The sequence below is a fragment of the Dreissena polymorpha genome, chromosome 14 (assembly GCF_020536995.1).
Source record: "Dreissena polymorpha isolate Duluth1 chromosome 14, UMN_Dpol_1.0, whole genome shotgun sequence".
In the NCBI taxonomy this organism is placed as follows: Eukaryota; Metazoa; Mollusca; class Bivalvia; order Myida; family Dreissenidae; genus Dreissena; species Dreissena polymorpha.
Window position 1 is genome coordinate 43,996,964 of NC_068368.1, and position 20,470 is coordinate 44,017,433.

Here is a 20,470-nt window from a genome sequence, read left to right on the forward strand (position 1 = left end):
CACAGTGACCCGAAATAGTAAAATGGTTTCCGGATGATAACTCAAGAATTCATATGCCTAGGATCATGAAACTTCATGGGTAGATTGATAATGACTCGCAGATGACCCTTATTGATTTTGAGGTCACAAGGTCAAAGGTCAAGGTCACGGTGACCCGAAATAGTAAAATAGTTTCCGGATGATAACTCAAGAACGCATATCCTTAGGATCATGAAACTTCATAGGTAGATTGATCATGACTCGCAGATGACCCCTATTGATTTTGAGGTCACAAGGTCAAAGGTCAAGGTCACAGTGACCCGAAATAGTAAAATGATTTTCGGATGCTAACTCAAGAAGGCTTTTGCCTAGGATCATTACACTTCTAAGGTACATTGATCGTGACTCGCAGATGACCCCTATAGATTTTCAGGTCACTAGGTCAAAGGTCAAGGTCACAGTGACAAAAAACGTATTCACACATTGGCTGCCACTACAATGGACAGCCCATATGGGGGGCATGCATGTTTTACAAACAGCCCTTGTTTGTTGAATAGGTTTATTGGAACCTATGTCCTTTTATCTGTGATATTTGATGTAAATTTAAAAATATCTTTAAATATATTGCAACAACTTTGGCGCAGTGGTTGGTGCACCAGCTTCCCACATATGCAACCCGGGTTAAATCACTGTTCTTGGAAGCATGTGAGTATGGTTGGTGGTCACCATACCGGACAGGTGGGGTTTACTCCAGGGGTTGTCATGGTCACCATACCGGACAGGTTGGGTTTCCTCCAGGGGTTGTCATGGTCACCATACTGTACAGGTGGGGTTTCCTCCAAGGGTTGTCATGGTCACCATACTTAGTGTTTTTCCCAGGCCATTTTAGCGTGGCGAAAAGCCACGCCGCCCTCCCGGATCGCCACGCTGCCCTTTTCAAAGGCAAATTTCGCCACGTGTCCTTTTTTTCAAAGGCAAATTTTGCCACGCGCCATTATCGATAATATCTTTATTGCCTTACTATCTAACTTGGTCCGCAAAATCAGCTTCCTTGATTGTCTGTGACGCTCCGACTGTGCTTGATTTACTCGAGAGACGTCAACGTCTAATCGACTATATTTAATTGAGCAGATTTAATCTATAACAGTGCTCGATTTATAGGTAGGTCTTACTGACTGCTCCAAAGCTGTGAATTAGTCATGCGTGAATAACCCCGTGTCAGTATCAATCGATAATGCTGAGGGCTATGTTATACCAAGCGCACTTTTCGCTCGGCAATGTATACTCCTCCACGATATAATCATTACTTGGGAGACTTTTGATGAAAAACTCGATGTTATTCTCGTGGCAATTGTGCTTGGCATGCATTATTCAGTTATATCAAAACATATATTTTTAGGCATAATTCAATTTAAATTCACAAACAAATTTATTATTTTTCGTTTTCGTCTTTAAGATAATTAGATCTAATTATTGAAATAATTACTGAGACGTATACCAATTTAACAAAATGCGAATCGCGTATACGATTGAACGTTGCTATGCGCACCTGTCGCTTACATCATTTGACATATTATCGGACTATACAGAACTAAATTGTGACTCGGCAAAAATGGAAAATAACGTCTTAAACGATCGAATTAACGATGGAGATTATACATTAAGAAGGAATTAATGAAATGTCTGTGATAATCAACGATGCATAAAAATGTTTTAGATAGCAACAACATTGTTTATTTATTTGTAATCTACTCGGCTGATGTATGTCAAGGAAACAAGTGTTTGCATATTGTTAGCGATCAATTTACTCGCAATGTTATTTTAAACATCTGTCGAGATTATTGTTAGAAAATGGGATAAGACAAACATGGTTTCATTTATATGTTAGTGGATCTGTGTATAGTCAGATTCATATGCATATATTGCTTTATTATGTTTGTCGTGCTGTACAGTTTATTGATACAGCATGGAACTTAAATGTACATTGCAAGGTAAATATATTAATATAAATCATAGTAAGTTAAATACATCTATTACCATTAAATGTGCTTGTTTATATGTTATTTTTTCCACAACTGCTTCTGATGCGACTACATGTTTCCCCGTAATTCAGGTATTCAGGGAACGTTTTTGCCCTTTTTTGCCTAAACGGCGCGCTAAAATGCCCTTTTTGAAAGTAATGCGCCATGCCCCTTTGCCCTCCTGGGAAAAACACTACCATACTGGACAGGTGGGGCTTCTTCCAGAGGTTGTCATGGTCACCTTACCGGACAGGTTGGGTTGTCATGGTCACCATACCGGACAGGTGGAGTTTCCTCCAGGGGTTGTCATGGTCACAATGCTGGACAGGTGGGGTTTCCTATAGGGGTTGTCATGGTCACCATACTGGACAGGTGGGGTTTCCTCCAGGGGTTGTCATGGTCACCATAATGTACAGATGGGGTTTCCTCCAGGGGTTTTCATGGTCACCATACTGGACAGGTGGGGTTCCCTCCAGGGGTTGTCATGGTCACCATATCGGACAGGCAGGGTTTCCTCCAGGGGTTGTCATGGTAACCACACTGGGCAGGTTGGGTTTCCTCCAGGGGTTGTCATGGTCACCATACTGGACAGGTGGGGTTTCCTCCAGGGTTTGTCATGGTCACCATACTGGACAGGTGGGGTTTCATCCTGGGGTTGTCATGGTCACCATACCGGACAGGTGTGGTTGTCATGGTCACCATACCGGACTGGTGGGGTTTCCTCCAGGGGTTGTCATGGTCAGCATACTGGACAGGTGGGGTTTCCTCCAGGAGTTGTCATGGTCACCATACCGGACAGGCAGGGTTTCCTCCAGGGGTTGTCATGGTAACCACACTGGACAGGTTGGGTTTCCTCCAGGGGTTGTCATGGTCACCATACCGGACAGGTGGGGTTTTCTCCAGGGTTGGTCATGGTTACCTACTGGACAGGTGGGGTTTCCTGATGGGGTTGTCATGGTCACTATACCGGACAGGTGGGGTTTCCTCCTGGGGTTGTCATGGTCACCATACCAGACAGGTAGGGTAATCATGGTCACCATACCGGACAGGTGGGATTTCCTCCAGGGGTTATCATGGTCACCATACTGGACAGGTGGGGTTTCCTCCAGGGGTTGTCATAGTCACCATACCGGACAGGTGGGGTTTCCTTCTGGGGTTGTCATGGTCACCATACCGGACAGGTGGTCTTTTTTCCAGGGGTTGTCATGGTCACCATACGGGACAGGTGAAGTTTCCTCCAGGGTTTGTCATGTAACCATACCGGACAGGTGGGGTTTCCTCCAGGGGTTGTCATGGTCACCATACCAGACAGGTGGGGTTTCCTCCAGGGGTTGTCATGGTCACCATACCAGACAGGTGGGGTTTCCTCCAGGGGTTGTCATGGTCACCATACCAGACAGGTGGGGTTTCCTCCAGGGGTTGTCATGGTCACCCAGTTTTTTTAAAACTGATTTTGGGGAAAGGGCCTGGCCTTTTTTGAGTGGAAAAAAATGGCGAAAAATGCCCTGGATTTTTGGGTTAAAAATCACACAAAACGCCAGATTTTGGGGGAAAATCAGGAAAGTCTAAAATAATCAATTAAGCATATTTTACTGTTTTAATACTTTTTTTTCAAGGAAACAGAAAATTTTCAGCGGGTCACAAAGAAGGAAAAAAAACCTGTCACCATACCAGACAGGTGGGGTTTCCTCCAGGGGTTGTCACGGTCACCATACCGGACAGGTGGGTTTTCCTCCAGGGGTTGTCATGATCACCATTCCGGACAGGTTGGATTGTCATGGTCACCATACCGGACAGGTGGGGTTTCCTCCAGGGGTTGTCATGGTCACCATACCGGACAGGTTGGGTTGTCATGGTCACAATACCGGACAGGTGGGGTTTCCTCCAATGGTTGTCATGGTCACCATACGGGACAATGCCACACTAAAATTAAAAATATCATTCAGTAAAGAAAAACAGCTGGAAATTGTAGCTGTAATTCAAAATTCGTCAAATACTTAAGTCCAATAATGTATTAGGTAGGAGTGCTGGGACACACTCGGGGTCCAAAGATAATGCAGCCACAGATGCGTAAGGACCTCATAAACTTTGACATACACACACATGCACATCGCATGAACTTGTGTTCTCTTCTTTCAGCTGGACGAACTGTAGAGCACTCCGCAGTTTCCATCAGCATTTTTATGATCCAGTTTCTGTAGAAACCCTTTTTATGTCGAACGTCTTCATGCAGTAATGCAGTTTTGAAAAGCATTATGTGTAAAGATTGCTACATCTTTGGAACGCCATGTGTTTGTTAAAAGTGTGCTACATAGGCGTTTGGACGTGAATATAATTACTACGCGTGTTTATGACTATTGTTACCAGTACCTTATGTATCTTGATGTTCAATAAATGTTTAGTATCAACTGAATGAGTTATTCTGGTGTTCGCTTGCCTCTTGAGACTGATATCTTAAAATATGCAACTGTCATCTAATCTCTACATGACTTTTTGTAGTGGTGGTAACTTACAAATCAAACCATGTTAGTGTAATGGAAAGATACTATGTTCCTAACCATGTGCTTTTTATAGTGTATTCAGGCTAAACATCTTATTAAAGCTGTTTTTCTTCTAAATTTAAATACAGCGATTTATACAAAGACAAAGAATAAATATAGGTCTTTGATTTATATTACGTGTATTTATATTATGTGTATTTATATTGCGTGTCGGTGTTTGTTGATATTATAACCACGCTCATAGTGGTCAGCCATGCTCCAATGGCCTGACCTGCACGCTCATAGTGGTCAGCCATGCTCCAATGGCCTGACCTGCACGCTCATAGTGGTCAGCCATGCTCCAAAAGCCTGACCTGCACGCTCATAGTGGTCAGCCATGCTCCAATGGCCTGACCTGTTCTTGTGAGCAGTACAAATGGTCAGACATGCTCCAATGGCCAGACCTGTTTTTGTGAGCAGTACAAGTGGTCAGACATGCTCCAATGGCCTGACCTGTTTTAATGAGCAGTACAAGTGGTCAGACATGCTCCAATGACCTGAGCTGTTCTTGTGAGCAGTACAAGTGGTCAGACATGCTCCAATGGCCTGACCTGTTATTGTGAGCAGTACAAGTGGTCAGACATGCTCCAATGGCCTGACCTGCACGCTCATAGTGGTCAGCCATGCTCCAATGGCCTGACCTGCACGCTCATAGTTGTCAGCCATGCTCCAATGGCCTGACCTGCACGCTCATAGTGGTCAGCCATGCTCCAATGGCCTGACCTGCACGCTCATAGTGGTCAGCCATGCTCCAATGGCCTGACCTGCACGCTCATAGTGGTCAGCCATGCTCCAATGGCCTGACCTGTTCTTGTGAGCAGTACAAGTGGTCAGACATGCTCTAATGACCTGACCTGTTCTTGTGAACAGTACAAGTGGTCAGCCATGCTCCAATGGCCTGACCTGTTCTTGTGAGCAGTACAAGTGGTCAGACATGCTTCAATGGCCTGACCTGTTCTTGTGAGCAGTACAAGTGGTCAGACATGCTCCAATGGCCTGACCTGTTCTTGTGAGCAGTACAAGTGGTCAGACATGCTCCAATGGCCTGACCGGTTCTTGTGAGCAGTACAAGTTGTCAGACATGCTCCAATGGCCTTACCTGTTCTTGTGAGCAGTACTAGTGGTCAGACATGCTCCAATGGCCTAACCTGTTCTGGTGAGCAGTACAAGTGGTCAGACAAGCTCCAATGGCCTAACCTGTTCTTGTGAGCAGTGTAAGTGGTCAGACATGCTCCAATGGCCTGACCGGTTCTTGTGAGCAGTACAAGTGGTCAGACATGCTCCAATGGCCTGACCTGTTCTTGTGAGCAGTACAAGTGGTCAGGTATGGCCTATTGACACTCATTTAGAGTTTATGACTTAGCTCTTTAGTGATTCTTACTTTGAAATTTTATGGAAAATTTCAGTTGAAGTTTTTGACTATATAAAATCATTAACATGATAAAATATAATAATTATAGCAATGTTCATTCTTTTAAAACATGTGAATGTTTAAAGATAAATCACGAAATACCAGATCTAGAAAAGCGTTTTCAGAAAAATATGATTACATTTATTTCCAGATTATCGCTGAATTAATCATCGTTCAGCAATATTCTAAAACTTTCAAGTCTTCCTATACACGGACATAGAATTTCAGTGCGTCAATTTTGAATTGATTTACATGATAAAATTAGTAGATTTGTTTGGAATTAGCAAATTAACTGAAACTTCAGCGTCATCAGATGGAGAGGGAACCGTTATACAATATGGCACTTTACTTTTGGCAAGGAGCCAACTGCCATACAATTACAAAACAAATGGGTCGTGCTCTGTGAATAGTGTGTGTGTGGGGGGGGGGGGGTAAATGCATGAGCGTAAATAGTCGTCCCACATTAGCCTGTGCAGTCAGCACAGGCTAATCAGGGACGACACTTTCCGCTTTAAGGATATTTTCTGTTTATAGAAAGTATTTTCTTAGCAAAAAATCCAGTTAAGGCGAAAAGTATCGTCCCTGATTAGCATGTGCGGCCTGCACAGGCTAATATGGGACATTTTACGCACATGCATTAAATCCCTTTTTCACAGAGCGCGGCTCAAATACAATAGACATGACATGACATGCGTTCATATTAAACGCAAATCTACGAACGAAGCTGGGGTCACCGAGTTGGAGCGATCCATGCAAAAGAATTGGGAGTTTGACCGTTTGTTTGGACCTTCAAATCTCACAAGAAATCCAGAACTATTCCCTTAAATGAAAAAAATAAAAACACTTGACAACACAGAAAACGTAATACATACACACAATGGATAAATATAGGGGTCACCGCATTGGAACGGTCAATGCTGTGTGCTTAAAACGTTTTAAAGAGCTTAAAACCTCGCACTTGGCTCAGAATGGTTCATTTTAGTGCACGTAAAAATTAACCGCATATCATCACAATTCACATGAAATAGCAATACTATAGATTAAACAATTCAACTTCTCAATGGTTTTACCAGAACCTTTACTTTCTGAAGCACGATACAATGAAACCAAAACGAGTATCAACTACATCGCGTCATTGAAAATCTTATGAGATAGCATTATATTAGTTCTTATATGCAAAGCATCGTCGTGCATTACAGGAGGAAACCGCGAAAGTTTGTAAACGCAAAATAACAAAGCATGCTTGTGTATGTCTTTCTTAGACATGACGAATAAAATAGTACAAATTTAATAAGTTCAAATAAGTGCAATTGTTTCAAATAAATAATATAACAGCCAGTTAAAATAAAACTATAATGATTTAGCACGGGTCGAGATTCGTAATCTTTAAGGAAATTCAACCTGATATATCATTTTTATATGACCCACATGCGATAGTGATATGTATTTTGTTATGAAGTAATACGATCCCGCGCTCAGTTTTACATCCAAATACATAATAATTTCTGAACATAGGGCACTTTATGCCATATCTTTAGCATACCCAAAACAGTATTCGTTCTAAGAATATATTATTAACTCTTTGGTGGAACATCGTATTTATTACCTAAATTGATAGTTTCTGCATTTTTATTTTATTTATTTGCTAGCAATCGAAACCATTTAATTTAATAGTTCCTTTAAAATTCAACAGTAGAAACACCAGACGATCTGCGTACTACGTTACTTAGACAGTAGATTTACTTGTTTAACTTAAACCTATTTAATTTTGCTCGATTGCATCGAACGCCTCAGGCTTATTGATACGCTCTCGAGTCCGTCTCCTGGGCCTAGAACCAGTACTTGGTGTCTTTGTGGGAGATCTAAAGAACGCTTCCCCGACGGGCATCGAACCCATGACCTCCCGGTCGCTAGGCGGACACCATATCCATTACACCACGGCAACCTGTTTGTGCCATAATCGAGTCTCGCGCTTCAGTCTTGACGTTTTAAAACAATTATTAAGTAAATGTAATTTTAAAGGTATTTGTTCACCATTTAATACCATACTTGTAATGGTGAAATATATTCGCTAAATTTTAGCGCAATACCGTTATTAGTGTTTGTTATACTCAGACATATTTGCATTTGCGGACACGTTTTAAGACATCTTTGTAAAATGTGGTTCTGTTATCCCATTACTTAAAAATCATCGAAGAACATGTTATATTTGGAAATAGAACTGCGATATGAAGTGCAATATTTAGCGAATTTTCTACGAACACCGTGGTAAAAAAGCCTTGCGTTAGCAATGTTTTATTCAGTGCAAGATAATACGTTCATCGACATTCTCAAGTCCTCGTCAACTGCCTCTTGGATTTCTCTGTGCCTATTGACATGTACAAATTGAGCCATACATTTATTTTTTATTCCCGACAAAACAAGAACGAATTTCGTGTTCACATATGTACATCTACATGTATTCACAAGCCCATATACGGCCGTATTCATAAATATATAAACAAACGGTATGACACAATTGATATCAGTTTTAGAGCATGTACCGCTGTAGTGGAGGAGCGTTACGAAAATGTTCAGTCGCAAATTTGATCTCACATAAGGACCGAAATAAACTCTTTCAGTGCTGGAACCTAATTTTAAAGGCCTTTGCAAACAGTTTGGATCCAGATGAGACGCCACAGAACGTGGCGTCTCATCTGGATCCAAACTGTTTGCTATTCTGATAGCGTTCTTTGAAAAAAAATCGAAGAAAATGCTAATTTTAGAAATACAGCAGACGACATTTTAGCAGACGACAAATTTCCCAGCATGCAAAGGGTTAAGGCAGATATGGCATATTGATTTAAATTGTCATCGATTGATGTTTATAACGAGGACTACGCTTAAGCTTTCAAAATGTACGGAAACCGTTTTGAAAAGTCGAAATTTCAAATGAAGATTTGTTTATGCAGATGCCCGTTAAATATACAGATATAACGTTTTGTTTGATATATATATATATATATATTTGACTAATTTGTATTAGTCATCAGTCCATTCGGTTTGGACGATTCATATTTACGTGATTCCAAACGTGCAAAGGTTTAAATAGTTAAATGGTCATAAACGTTCGAAACGTATCTATAACTGATCTATCTATACTTTGTATGGTGGTTTTAATTAGGCATGTAAATTGCTAATAACCAATCAATTTATCTTAACAGATTGTTTTAATCTGTCAAATGATCGATATCATTCTTTGATTATGTTCATGATAATTTCTTGTTATCTTTACCAAACTATACGTAATAAGATAGTTCATGGCAAACGCCCATGTCACGGCCCGTACAATGTATTTGTTAAAACCTGATATTTTATATGGAGCGATTGTTTTTTATGTAAACCAAGCAATATTTTAATGTAAGATTACAATGTACAAAACAGGAGTACAACATTCTTGAATATTTCACTGCATATCCGTGTTGCGCGAGTTTCTAAAATAAGTATAACTAAAAATGCATCTTTAATGGAGCTGGAACTGGATTTTACCGTAAAGTTTTTCTTTTCAATTAATCAGAAACTAACGAATTGTGGAATAAAACGATTTAGAAATATTACGACGTGTGAAAATCAAAATAATTTTAAAAAAATCATTAAAGGTGAACGGATAATTTGAAAACTATAACAAAAAATGCGTTAATGGAACTATGTTGTATGTGCAACTGTTGCTATAAAACGATACTTCAATTTCGTGTAAGGAATGTTCACAGTCAATTTTATTTGCGCGATAATGATGCCGTGGACAGTTTTTACTGACATATACATACTTACAAACAAACAAATCAGTACGTACTGACGACATTTTGACGTCTGAAAAGAACAGGTTTACTTACAAGTCAGTACAAATTGTGCAATATGTTATGAATGGAAAAATTGGCATAATCAATTTGCAAGTTCATTTACAATAGACATGGCGGACCAGTCCCTATGGGACTTGAACAACGAAAAAGCGAGGCTCTTCGTCCCGGCCTTCACGTATGTGGGCGCAATGATGCTGCTTGGAACCACTGGCAACGCGCTCGTGCTCTACTTCTACGGCAAACTGACGAAACCCTCGCCATCGACCAGCTTCATCTTGGCATTGGCAGCGTTTGATCTTCTGACCTGTTTGGCAGGCATGCCCATGGAAATCGCCGACTTGCGCTATTATTATAATTTCAAGAGTGTCGAAGCGTGTAAAATCCTGAGATTCGTCACCCATTTCTCCTCCATATCGTCTGGACTGACCCTCTTAGTAATCGCCCTTGATCGCTACAGGCGCATTTGTCACCCCTTCCAGACGCAGCTTAGCAACAAGCATGTGACACGAATTTGCATCTGCGTGGGTGCTGGGTCACTAGCCCTGTCCTGGCCAGCCATCTTGTTTAACGAGGTCGTACAAATCGAGGTGGATGCTCACGATGGAGTTCTTGTTACTGGTCATGACTGTACGACAATAACCAAACCGAGTTACCGCCCTTATATACTGGCTTTTAATATAGTCTACCTTATTGCTTTTGTGGTAATGACCGTGATGCTGGCGGTGTTGTATACTTTGATCAGTCGGCAACTTTTCAGACACAAGAAATTTAGATTCTATGTAACTAAGAAAGGTACTAATGTTAGACATATTAATGTTCGATCGGGTGATGCCTCTAGCGATCGACTCGTGGCAACGCGGCGTTCGACAAAGCATTCTTTATCAAATAACATCGATGAAAGATCCGAAGTGGGTGCAAACAATCACGCTTGTTTCACAGACGATCTACCCGAAGTCGAGAACGATCGACCTACTTCCGGCTACACTGCGGTTACCGGAACAACCGGCGTGACGGGACTAACGGACATAACAGGACGCAGCCGTCGGACAACAAGCATGAAGTCGGTTACGATAGATCCGTCTCAGAATCGCGTTTACGCAATCGAAGCACGGGAAATGAACCCGAAACGCAGACCTCAACATGACGGCGGTGGTGAACACGATGGGAATGAGAATCGTCCCGGAAGTGCTAGCAGCCTGGCAACATTTTCTAGTCGACCATCCAGTACGACATTTTCAACGATCAGTGAGGGTCACAGACATAAAGGTAACATCCAGATAAATCGTGATGACACTATAGACGAGGAAGAAAGTATTGATGTAGATGGCGACGATGACGCTTCGGGTGATGATGAAAATGAAGAGGCCAATGATGAGTTAGGAGCTTTCCCTAACAGTTCAAGCAGAAGTATCGGCAAGGGTTTGGAGACGTATTTCAATGCGCGGGAAAAGACACAAGAATGGGTCAATAAGACGATAGAATACAATTCTCCGGTTCATGTTACGCAAGAAATTATTGAACTCGAAAAAGAAAACGAAGTACCTGTGAACGGAAACGAGCCTGTTGTACTAGAGCAAACTGGCGAACATATCGATCCAACTATCGTGAGTGTTTCCGTAGACGGTCAAAAAGGCGATAAGCTGACGAACACGTCCGGTATAAACGAACTGTCAAACATGGAAAATCAAAATCAACATGAGAATTTTCCGACGAATACACACATTATAGATAGTGCACATGATATATCAAAACTCACGCACAGAGAACACACTAACCGTACCCGAATCTCTTTAAGCTCCAAACGCTCGAATCTGGTTACCCCGGTAACGGACGTTACGGTGGTGTCCAGCGTCTCTACACGTGCAAGCACGGTGCGTCGACTGCGACGGATGTTACGACAAGGCGTGTTTAAGGGCGGAAAAAATAACACGGACGCTGACAATGTGAAGGATTTACGAATGAAAATGCTCGACATTAATACGATCAAATACACGCTGATCATGTTGACAGTGACCTTACTGTTCGTGGTCAGTTTTTTACCGTACCTAGCGCTGGTCATCTGGAGGTATTTCCATGGCGACGAGGCCAAAATGATGACCGATACTGAGCTTGTGCTGTTCCAGATAGGGATAAGGTCTATTTTCCTCAACAGCTCTTTGAACCCAGTTATCTACGGCGGATTTAATTCCCAATTCAGAGCGTTCTTTTACCGCGTGTTCTGTTGCTGTTGTGTGAAAAAGACAAAGGCTTTGAAAAGGACACGTGATCAATCAGACAGCACATCACAGTCATAATGTGAAATAATATTCAATCGTTTTTAGCTTATCTGAGTACATAGTGCTCATTGAGGGCTTTTACGATTTCGTGATTTTCCGTTGTCACACAGGTTCAATACTTGGCGTGCGACATCGTGAGGTGGTCCTCTACTAAGTTTATTCATATCATGACCATTGGGTCAAAATTTTCCCAATTCTAAGGGTTACGCATTTTATGTTTATAGTAAAAACTTATGTCTGCTCTTACACTGTCTCAGACCACATGAAGTTTGTATGATACAAAAACAAACAACCTATTTTATAACTAGAGTTAACCCAAGTATGCCTAGCGTCCAGAAAAAAAGGCCTTGGCAAAAGCGTAGACCCAGATGAGACGCCGCATGATGCGGCCTTTCATCAGGGTCTGCGCTGTTTGCTTAAAGGAATTTCTGAAAGAAATATTCTAGATATAGAAATAAGTATACTAGACATCCCTAATTTAGGAAATAAATTGATCCAATAGAATTTAGAAGGATGGGAGAGTCCACTAGGCATAAACGGGTTAAAACACACATACGCACGCCCACAACGCACGCACACACGCAAACACACCACAGAACCTACACATAATAGGTTAGTATTTACATATCTCCGGTGAGCGACTTAGGGCCTTAAAGCCCTTCTGCTTTTTGTTTTGCGTGTCTTTGTTTAAAAAAAAGTTCATTTTATCGTGTGACAAATCAACATAATTTACATGTCATTTACATATTTACCTAGGTTTGATGTATTTATTTATATATTGATTTTCATTTTATTGCACTATTATCATCGTGCGCTTTGTACTTAGGATAATTATAAATGAGTCGCGTTCTGAGAAAACTGGGCATAATGCATGTGCGTAAAGTGTCATCCCAGATAAGCTTGTGCAGTCCTCACAGGCTAATCAGGGGACGACACTTTCCGCCTAAATTGGATTTTTGCTAAGAAGAGACTTCATTTTAACGAAAAATGTCAAACAAGCGGAAAGTGTCGTCCCTGATTAGCCTGTGCGGACTGCACAGGCTAATCAGGGACAATACTTTACGCACAAGCATTAGTCCCAGTTTTCTCAGAACGCGACTCAAATAAAGGGATGGATATTGGCATATCAGGAATACTCATGTCTGTGACTGAATGTTTGCTTTGAAACCTTAAATTAATACTATCATAATGAAGAGTTATAATATATCGTGAATTAAACGCTGTTGTTACAATGACACGATCAGAATAGGATTATGACGATTAAATGGTGGTTATTGTAGTATGGTGTTGTTGTTGCTGATTATGATAATGACTCTGATAGGTGGGTGATGTTTTCGTCTTCTTTTCCGTTGTTAGTTTAACCTATTTATTTTTGCTCGATTGCATCGAAAGCCTAAGGCTTATTTGAAACACTATCGAGTCCGTTTCCTGGAGCTAGAACCAGTACACGATGTCTATGGGGGGATCTAAAGAACGCTCCCACAGTGGGGAACAAACCCGTGACCTCCAGGCCGCTAGGCGGACACCATATTCACTTCGCCACGGCGACCCTTTTCGGTCGCCGTGGCCTAGTGGATAGGGCGTCCGCCTCGGGATCGGAAGGTCGACGGTTCGAGCCCCATGGGGAGCGTTTGTCGAAGGATGAATGTTTGGCATCAGACTTGTTCCGATATGGCCGGCTCGCGAGCCGCGAGCGTTAAAAATGAATGGTTACCGACTTCTATCCGCCTGGCGCCTGGCCTAGTGATAAGAGTTGGGAGGTACATGGTATACACGCAAAAAGTGTCTCATACGCCAAATTGGCTGGCCCTTTCAATAGCGGTGACACTAAAATAAAAATAAAGACCTTTTACAATGCTGTTCTGCTGCTGATGATGTGGATAGTAATGAGGAGTAGGATATTGATAAACATAGGATATTGATAAGCATAGGATATTGATAAACATAGGATATTGATAAACATAAGATATTGATAAACATAGGATATTGATAAACAAGGAAGATGTTGATGCGAAGGATGATTATTGGCGTCGCCCTGGAGGGCGGCGACTAATATGTAATGCATTTTTTTCGCTTATGGGAGGAGTAGTTATTTTACGGATCAATGTAAATATTTTTGTTTTAAAAATATATTGCATAGTGGTGATTTTTTGTGTAAATTAGTGTAAATAAGTACTGCATTTGTGCCTATTACATTTATTAAAATATTTATTGCCAATAATGCAAAGCTAATTGTTTTTGTTAATAACTGATGCACAACTGATCACAGGGGAAAAGATCACAGGGATAGGGCAAATACGCGAAACGTTCTGGTTTTGTATAAAAACAAATGATGTTTTGTATAAAAACAAAACATAATCAAAATATATTTATTTTGTGGTTTTTCTAATTTGCTTATTTAGTGGAGAATCAATGTCGTGCGATATTTGACGACCTATCGCGCAAGCAAGTTTATTGGAAGGCGTAGTGGTACGAAAACGTACAATGTACTAGTTTATTAATAGAAATATAATAACGATCGCTATACACAACCTCACCAAATAGCAGTACATGCTATGATGTGAATGTCAGCCGGAATAGCTCAGTTGGGAGAGGGTTAGACTGAAGTTGTTTACGCAACAGTCATCTAAAGGCTCCCGGTTCAATCCCGGGTTCCGACACGAACGGAATAGTTCGGCGGCTGACAATTTTTCAGTTAGGTTAATAAATATAATAAAGCTTTATTTTATGTAGACATTTTTAAATCCATTTAACTACAATTTGACATTTTATTTAAATTAATGGATGCCGCGTGGTAACAACGTTAATTAAAATTTCTTAAATCACTTAAATATCTTTTAAAAATACACGTGTTTTTATATTAACAAATAAATGCAAACAACACATCTATTATCCATGTATTTTATGGTTGTCTATCATAGGCCTATCCCTACCACATACAGAGCGCGAAAGCGACACGTTTTATTGATTGTAACAATGAGTTGCGATAAAGGAAGCAGCCGCTTATCAAAAAGGAGCTGTGTCCCAGCAACCCGTTTCCCTAGAGTCAAGCACTCCTCGGAGTTTTTTAAGAACCACATATAGAGCGCGAAGCGCGACACGTATTACTATCCAGGTGGTATGGGCCCTTTAGCATTATCCGACCATTACATCCATAGTTATCTCCCTTAGAATTTAAGAAATTTTGAAATCCTTGTTCGAAGTCCGAAATTTTCATCCGATTGTTCCCAAACTTTCACAGGTTTTTTTATCAATGAGGACCCAACCCAAACTCTATATGAGCAATATCGGACCATAAGTCTAGAAAAATGTCTCTTTGAATTTAAAAATAAAAGTGAAAAACTGCTTGGTTATGTGATTATGTCAACATTTTTCATCAGATTCTTTCCAAACTTACAGTGTCTTCATATCAATGAGCATTTTTACCTCATTTAAAATAAAAAACATCGGGACAATAAGTCCAGATTTTTTTTCTATTAAATTTGACAAAATAAACTTTCCAAACTTGTTTAGTGTTTTTATATCAGTATTACTCGAACCCTATTGAAAATGATGAATATCGGAGCAATAAATCGAGTATGATCTTTTACTGAATTTCAAAGTATTGTGAAATGCAGCTTCTTTATACAATTTACAGTTTTATTTCAATTTTTTTTTTCAAACTTATACAGTGTTTTTATATCAACCAGTACTCAACCCATATCGTAAATGAGCAACGTAAGAATAAGTTCAGAATCATCTCCCTTTGAAGTTGAGAAAAATATGAAATTACGCTTACAAGATGAAGCAGATTTTTTAAAACCTACACAGTTCTGTTCCATTAATGAAAACTGCACACGGATACCAGTAAAAAAAAAGGAAACCAATGTAAATAAAACTATGAAATATTTGGGAGTTACAACACAAAATCATAGATAATGGTTATTTGGGGGTTATAACACAACATCATAAATAATGGTTATTTGGGGGTTATAACACAAAATCATAGATAATGGTTATACCAGTATCTTTTTTCTATTTTGTTTAAAATAATCGGCCAATATATTAATATTTACAATAGAAAAAAATCGTTCCATGTAACTTCATTGGGTGCTTTTTTCACTGAAATTCCCGACGCCCTTTGATGCTTTGCATCAATACTTCTTGTTAAGAACAGCAATCCGTTATAATTTTATGGTCGCTAACAACAAACATCGAACATAATGTACGGTGTTTTATACCAAACCATGGTTGGCAGCTAAGTGCTTTCCTAATGTTACGTACTTTGGACTTGAAAATCAATTTTGGGTTCACACCAACGTATATTTTAACAGGACACAATTCAGTTGATGTGTTTTGTTTTAGAATGATTAGAACAATAATAACAACACGCATAAAAATAAAACGCTTAAATTTTGAGAGATTTGTTCACATAACTAATGTTAATGAAATGCGTGTAGTATTAATTCAATCAATTAAGTTAATACATTTATGCTTGTTAAACCATTCAAAATTGCAGTTTATTACTTTAAATTTCAGTTCCATTTGTACATGTTTTGAATGTAAAGTATTGTTCATATATCGAATGCGTACAATTGATACTACCTATGCTTTTACTATTTCAAAGATTCACTTATGCCGGAATTATTTCAGTTAAAAACACAAAGTTTATTTCAGGCTATATTTTTATATCAATTTTATTATTATTCATTATTCATTACTTTCCACAAATAAAGAATCCCGTTTTTAACAATAGTGTACACTTTGAAGGATCGTACTTAGCCTTTAATCTTACGTATAATCGCTTAATTTTGCTGCAGATTTAATAAATTTATTTTTCGTAAGTTATGTATTATTTTTAAAGCAACTTGTACTTATTAAAGATGTTACGGATATCGAAATTAAGTTTCATGTTTTCAATTGTACTGTGCGAAATCATACAATGTTTATTTTAATCGGGGACTTTTTGTAAAGGTCCCTTGCCTATAGAATGTGCATAAAGCGGCGCTATGATTGTTCAGGACCTTATACAAAGTCCTTGGAATGACCCATTACAAATTTCAAACTTTGGCCGACTCCGATGTTAAAATCTTAATTCCATATACAATATGGATAAAATAGAATGGCTGACGGCTGTATTTCTGAAACGAAATACACGTGTACACACTATTTTGATTCTTTACGCATACGATTTCAATGTGTTTAAGTGTTCCCTACGGTTTACTCATAATTTCCAGCATTTCCATACGTATTTCGTATTTCTAAACAAAAAACACAATATTTTGGATATATATTTTGTTTCTTTGCTAATGCGATATGCAATGTGTTACACGACGATACGCGTGATGGAAGTTGGAACATTTGGTTAGCTTGACCATTAACAGGTTTACTGAATGCCAAACTTGAATTTGTATGTCGATAAACCAATGTAAATTAATTTGCGAATTAAATCAGAAATTAATACCTACAAGTCAAGATTTGTGTCGTGTTTTGAGAAAACTGGGCTTAATGCATGTTCGTAAAGTGTCCTAGCTAAGACTGTGCAGTCCGCACAGGCTAATCAGGGACGACATTTTCCGCTTAAACTAGATTTTCGGTAAAAAGGGACTTCCTTAAAACTAAATATACCATAAAAGCGGAAAGTGTCGTCCCTGATAAGCCTGGCGAACAGCTAATCTGGGACGACACTTTACGCACATGATTTAAGCCCAGTTTTCTCAGAACACGACTCATTTGTTTAAAGGACACGCACCACCCACTTACGTATAGTCCACATCCGTATTGTCGCGGTATTCCTATTCCCGCGGTATTTCGATTGCGCCCCCTACGCGTTGTTTACCTGTCAGAGTTGGTGACCCAATTTCTTTGTATTTTCAACGACCATGAGCAATATTTTGGTAAGATGTGATTGTTATCCAACAGAAATAACAAATTTCCACCAAATTAAACAATATTTCCATTTATTTACTCAGTATTTTAACTTTTTTCAACTTATTCACGCATCGTCTGCTCGCTCTTTTCTGATGTCATGAATATGCAAATATTCCAAGCTCCGCCCATATGATTTAGGTCACACATCACTATTAAAATTAGGCCTTAAACCACGTAATTGAATATTGTTGGTTGAACCTGAATGATCATAAGGGTTGGGTCTTTTTTAAGTGAGACGATCAATTATTTCATTTGCAGGAAATAAGAAGTGGTAAGAAGCCATACGACAAGGAAAACTTAAAGAGAGCTTTCCAAGCATCTCTGTCAGGCATGTCGGTTTATAGAGCAAGCAGGTTGTATGGGGTTCCAGAATCCACACTAAGGGATAGAACCAGGCATAATGTAACCCTAGACTGTAGGTCAGGTCCTGTCCGTCTCTTCAATGATGAAGAAGAAAAACTGCTTGTAGATCACATCATTCACATGGCCAACATTGGATACGGCTACACAATTAGCAACATACAATATATGGCTGCTGATTATGCTCGGTCACTTGGGAAATCAGTGAAAGCGAGGGAAGGTCTTAGTCAGAATTGGTTTTATGCATTTTTGGGAAGATGGGAACAACTGAAAGTTGTGGCTCCACAAAAGCTTGGCATGGCTCGTGCGAAAGCGGCATCCAAAGAAAATATTGGCAATTACTTTCAAGAACTTGAAAAAGTTCTGATTGAAAACAATTTGCTTAATGCACCGGAACGAATTTTTAACGTTGACGAGTCAGGCTTATCAACAGAACACAGTCCTCCCAAGATTGTTTGTGATAAAGACACAGTTGCACAAGCCATTACATCCCCAAGGACGAAGAATATCACTATCATCGGGGCAGCAAACGCCGTAGGGAACCATGTACCACCTTTCTACATCTTCCCAGGAAAAAGGTGGTCAGATGATCTTTTAGACGATGCGTTGCCAGGCTCTTCCGGTGGCATGTCAGATAGTGGTTGGATTAACAGAGGCCTTTTTGAGCGTTATCTGTCTGAGCATTTTTCAAAACATGTGAAGCTCGACAAAACTGCCCCTCCTACTCTGATCTTATATGACGGGCACAAATCGCATTTATCTTTAACTCTGACAGAATGGGCAAAAGAAAATAATGTTGTTTTGTTTGTTCTACCGCCCCATTCAAGCCATCTGACACAGCCCCTTGACGTTGGTGTTTTTGGACCACTAAAAAAGAACTACTCTCATGAATGCCATTCATATATGCATAGTAACCCTGGAGTCAGTGTTACAAGATATGAAGTTGCCAGACTGACCTCCCGACCTTACGCAAAATCATTTTCCCCGGATAACATTATTTCAGCTTTCCGAAAATCGGGCATCTACCCATTTGACAAGAACATGATAACTGAACATCAGACTGCTCCCTCGACTATTTACTTCGATGAAGAAAGAGGAGACGCAGATGTCGCACCGTTAGCCGAGCAAGTTGAAACTGAAACTTCGAATAAAGAACGGACAACCACTGCAAAAAGCTTCCTTGAAAACAGAACCATAACGCACATTGTTCAAAGACCCAAAAAGAAATTTACGCCACCTATAAAAGTTATTGGAAACCTTATGTCAGAGAAAAATACTGAAATACTGAAAAGTTTGCAGGTAAAAAAACCCTCAAACAACTCAAAGGCTGTGGACAGTACAAATATAGTGGCTTCACTGATAACCGTTTCCAATCAAACGTCACAAATAACATCACCAAAGCCGTCAACAGCAACCTGTCATGACGCCAGCCAAGCACACAATATTTCATCGTCTGATGAATCCATCTACGATTTGTGTTGCGCGTGTAGACAAAGTCTTCCACCACAGCTCGTTAACTTTCCTGATGTGAAGTTAATCAAATGGGGACAGTGTGATGTTTGTAAACATTGGGTACATCTGGCACACAGTACACCTGTGAAAGTGCTCAGAAGAGGAAGCACCTTTAGGTGCATCCATTGTCCGGAGGAGTAGACTATTAATGTGGTGCAGTTCAAAGTATTGTTAAACTGTTAATGTTCATGTTAAAATCAAGTTTAATGTTTCATAATTAATGTTACTACTCCTCAAAGTTAAGTTTCTATGCAGAAAGTTTATATTGATTGTGATTTAGTGACCTAACGCCTGTTGACCTAATTACCGCGAGAATATGAATATGGCGTCATGTACACATCAGTGTACAGTGTGATGTATTAACTGATTGACACGAACAAGAAACATGAAGTATAAATAAATTTTGGATAGACATCACTGGAAAAGGTGTTTATCTTCGGACAGGAATCCATAATTTATCACGTAAGTATTTGTTTCCACTTGAATTTTTATTAGTACGTTAAGTACCGCGAGAATATGGATGACCATTATACATAGAGAATACAAGGTCGTTGCCGAATAAAGCAAAGTTTATTTTGAGAGGCTTAGAAAATCTGAACCACGAGCCTTGACGAGTGGTTCA

At 39.7% G+C, this 20,470-nt stretch overlaps 2 protein-coding genes across 4 annotated transcripts in view; both read left to right on the plus strand.

The window, feature by feature from the left end:
* Positions 1-4,413, plus strand: part of LOC127858403 (X-ray repair cross-complementing protein 5-like) — a 54,384-nt gene extending 49,971 nt beyond the window's left edge. For both annotated transcript variants that reach the window (XM_052395540.1, XM_052395539.1), the window contains exon 21: positions 4,140-4,413. In XM_052395540.1, the coding sequence (XP_052251500.1) occupies positions 4,140-4,154 (15 nt within the window). In that variant the 3' untranslated portion in view covers positions 4,155-4,413. The remainder of the gene's footprint in view (positions 1-4,139) is intronic.
* Positions 1,471-4,126, plus strand: LOC127858408 (uncharacterized). 2 transcript variants are annotated; one of them, XM_052395547.1, is made up of 2 exons: positions 1,471-2,755; positions 3,269-4,126. In XM_052395547.1, exons 1-2 carry the CDS (start codon positions 2,417-2,419, stop codon positions 3,443-3,445), a joined length of 516 nt encoding a protein of 171 aa, XP_052251507.1. In that variant the 5' UTR covers positions 1,471-2,416; the 3' UTR covers positions 3,446-4,126. The 2 variants fall into 2 exon arrangements, with proteins under 2 accessions (XP_052251507.1, XP_052251506.1); XM_052395546.1 differs by having other exon boundaries at positions 3,313-4,126.
* Positions 4,414-20,470: the final 16,057 nt, after the last annotated feature.

Excerpts from the sequence above, each read along its gene's own strand:
- LOC127858408 (XM_052395546.1), top strand. The coding sequence starts at position 2,166 with ATGCCCCTTTGCCCTCCTGGGAAAAACACTACCATACTGGACAGGTGG. Across the intron at positions 2,756-3,312 it reads ATGGTCAGCATACTGGACAG|GTGGGGTTTCCTCCAGGGGT; the intron begins GTGGGGTTTCCT and ends CATACCAGACAG.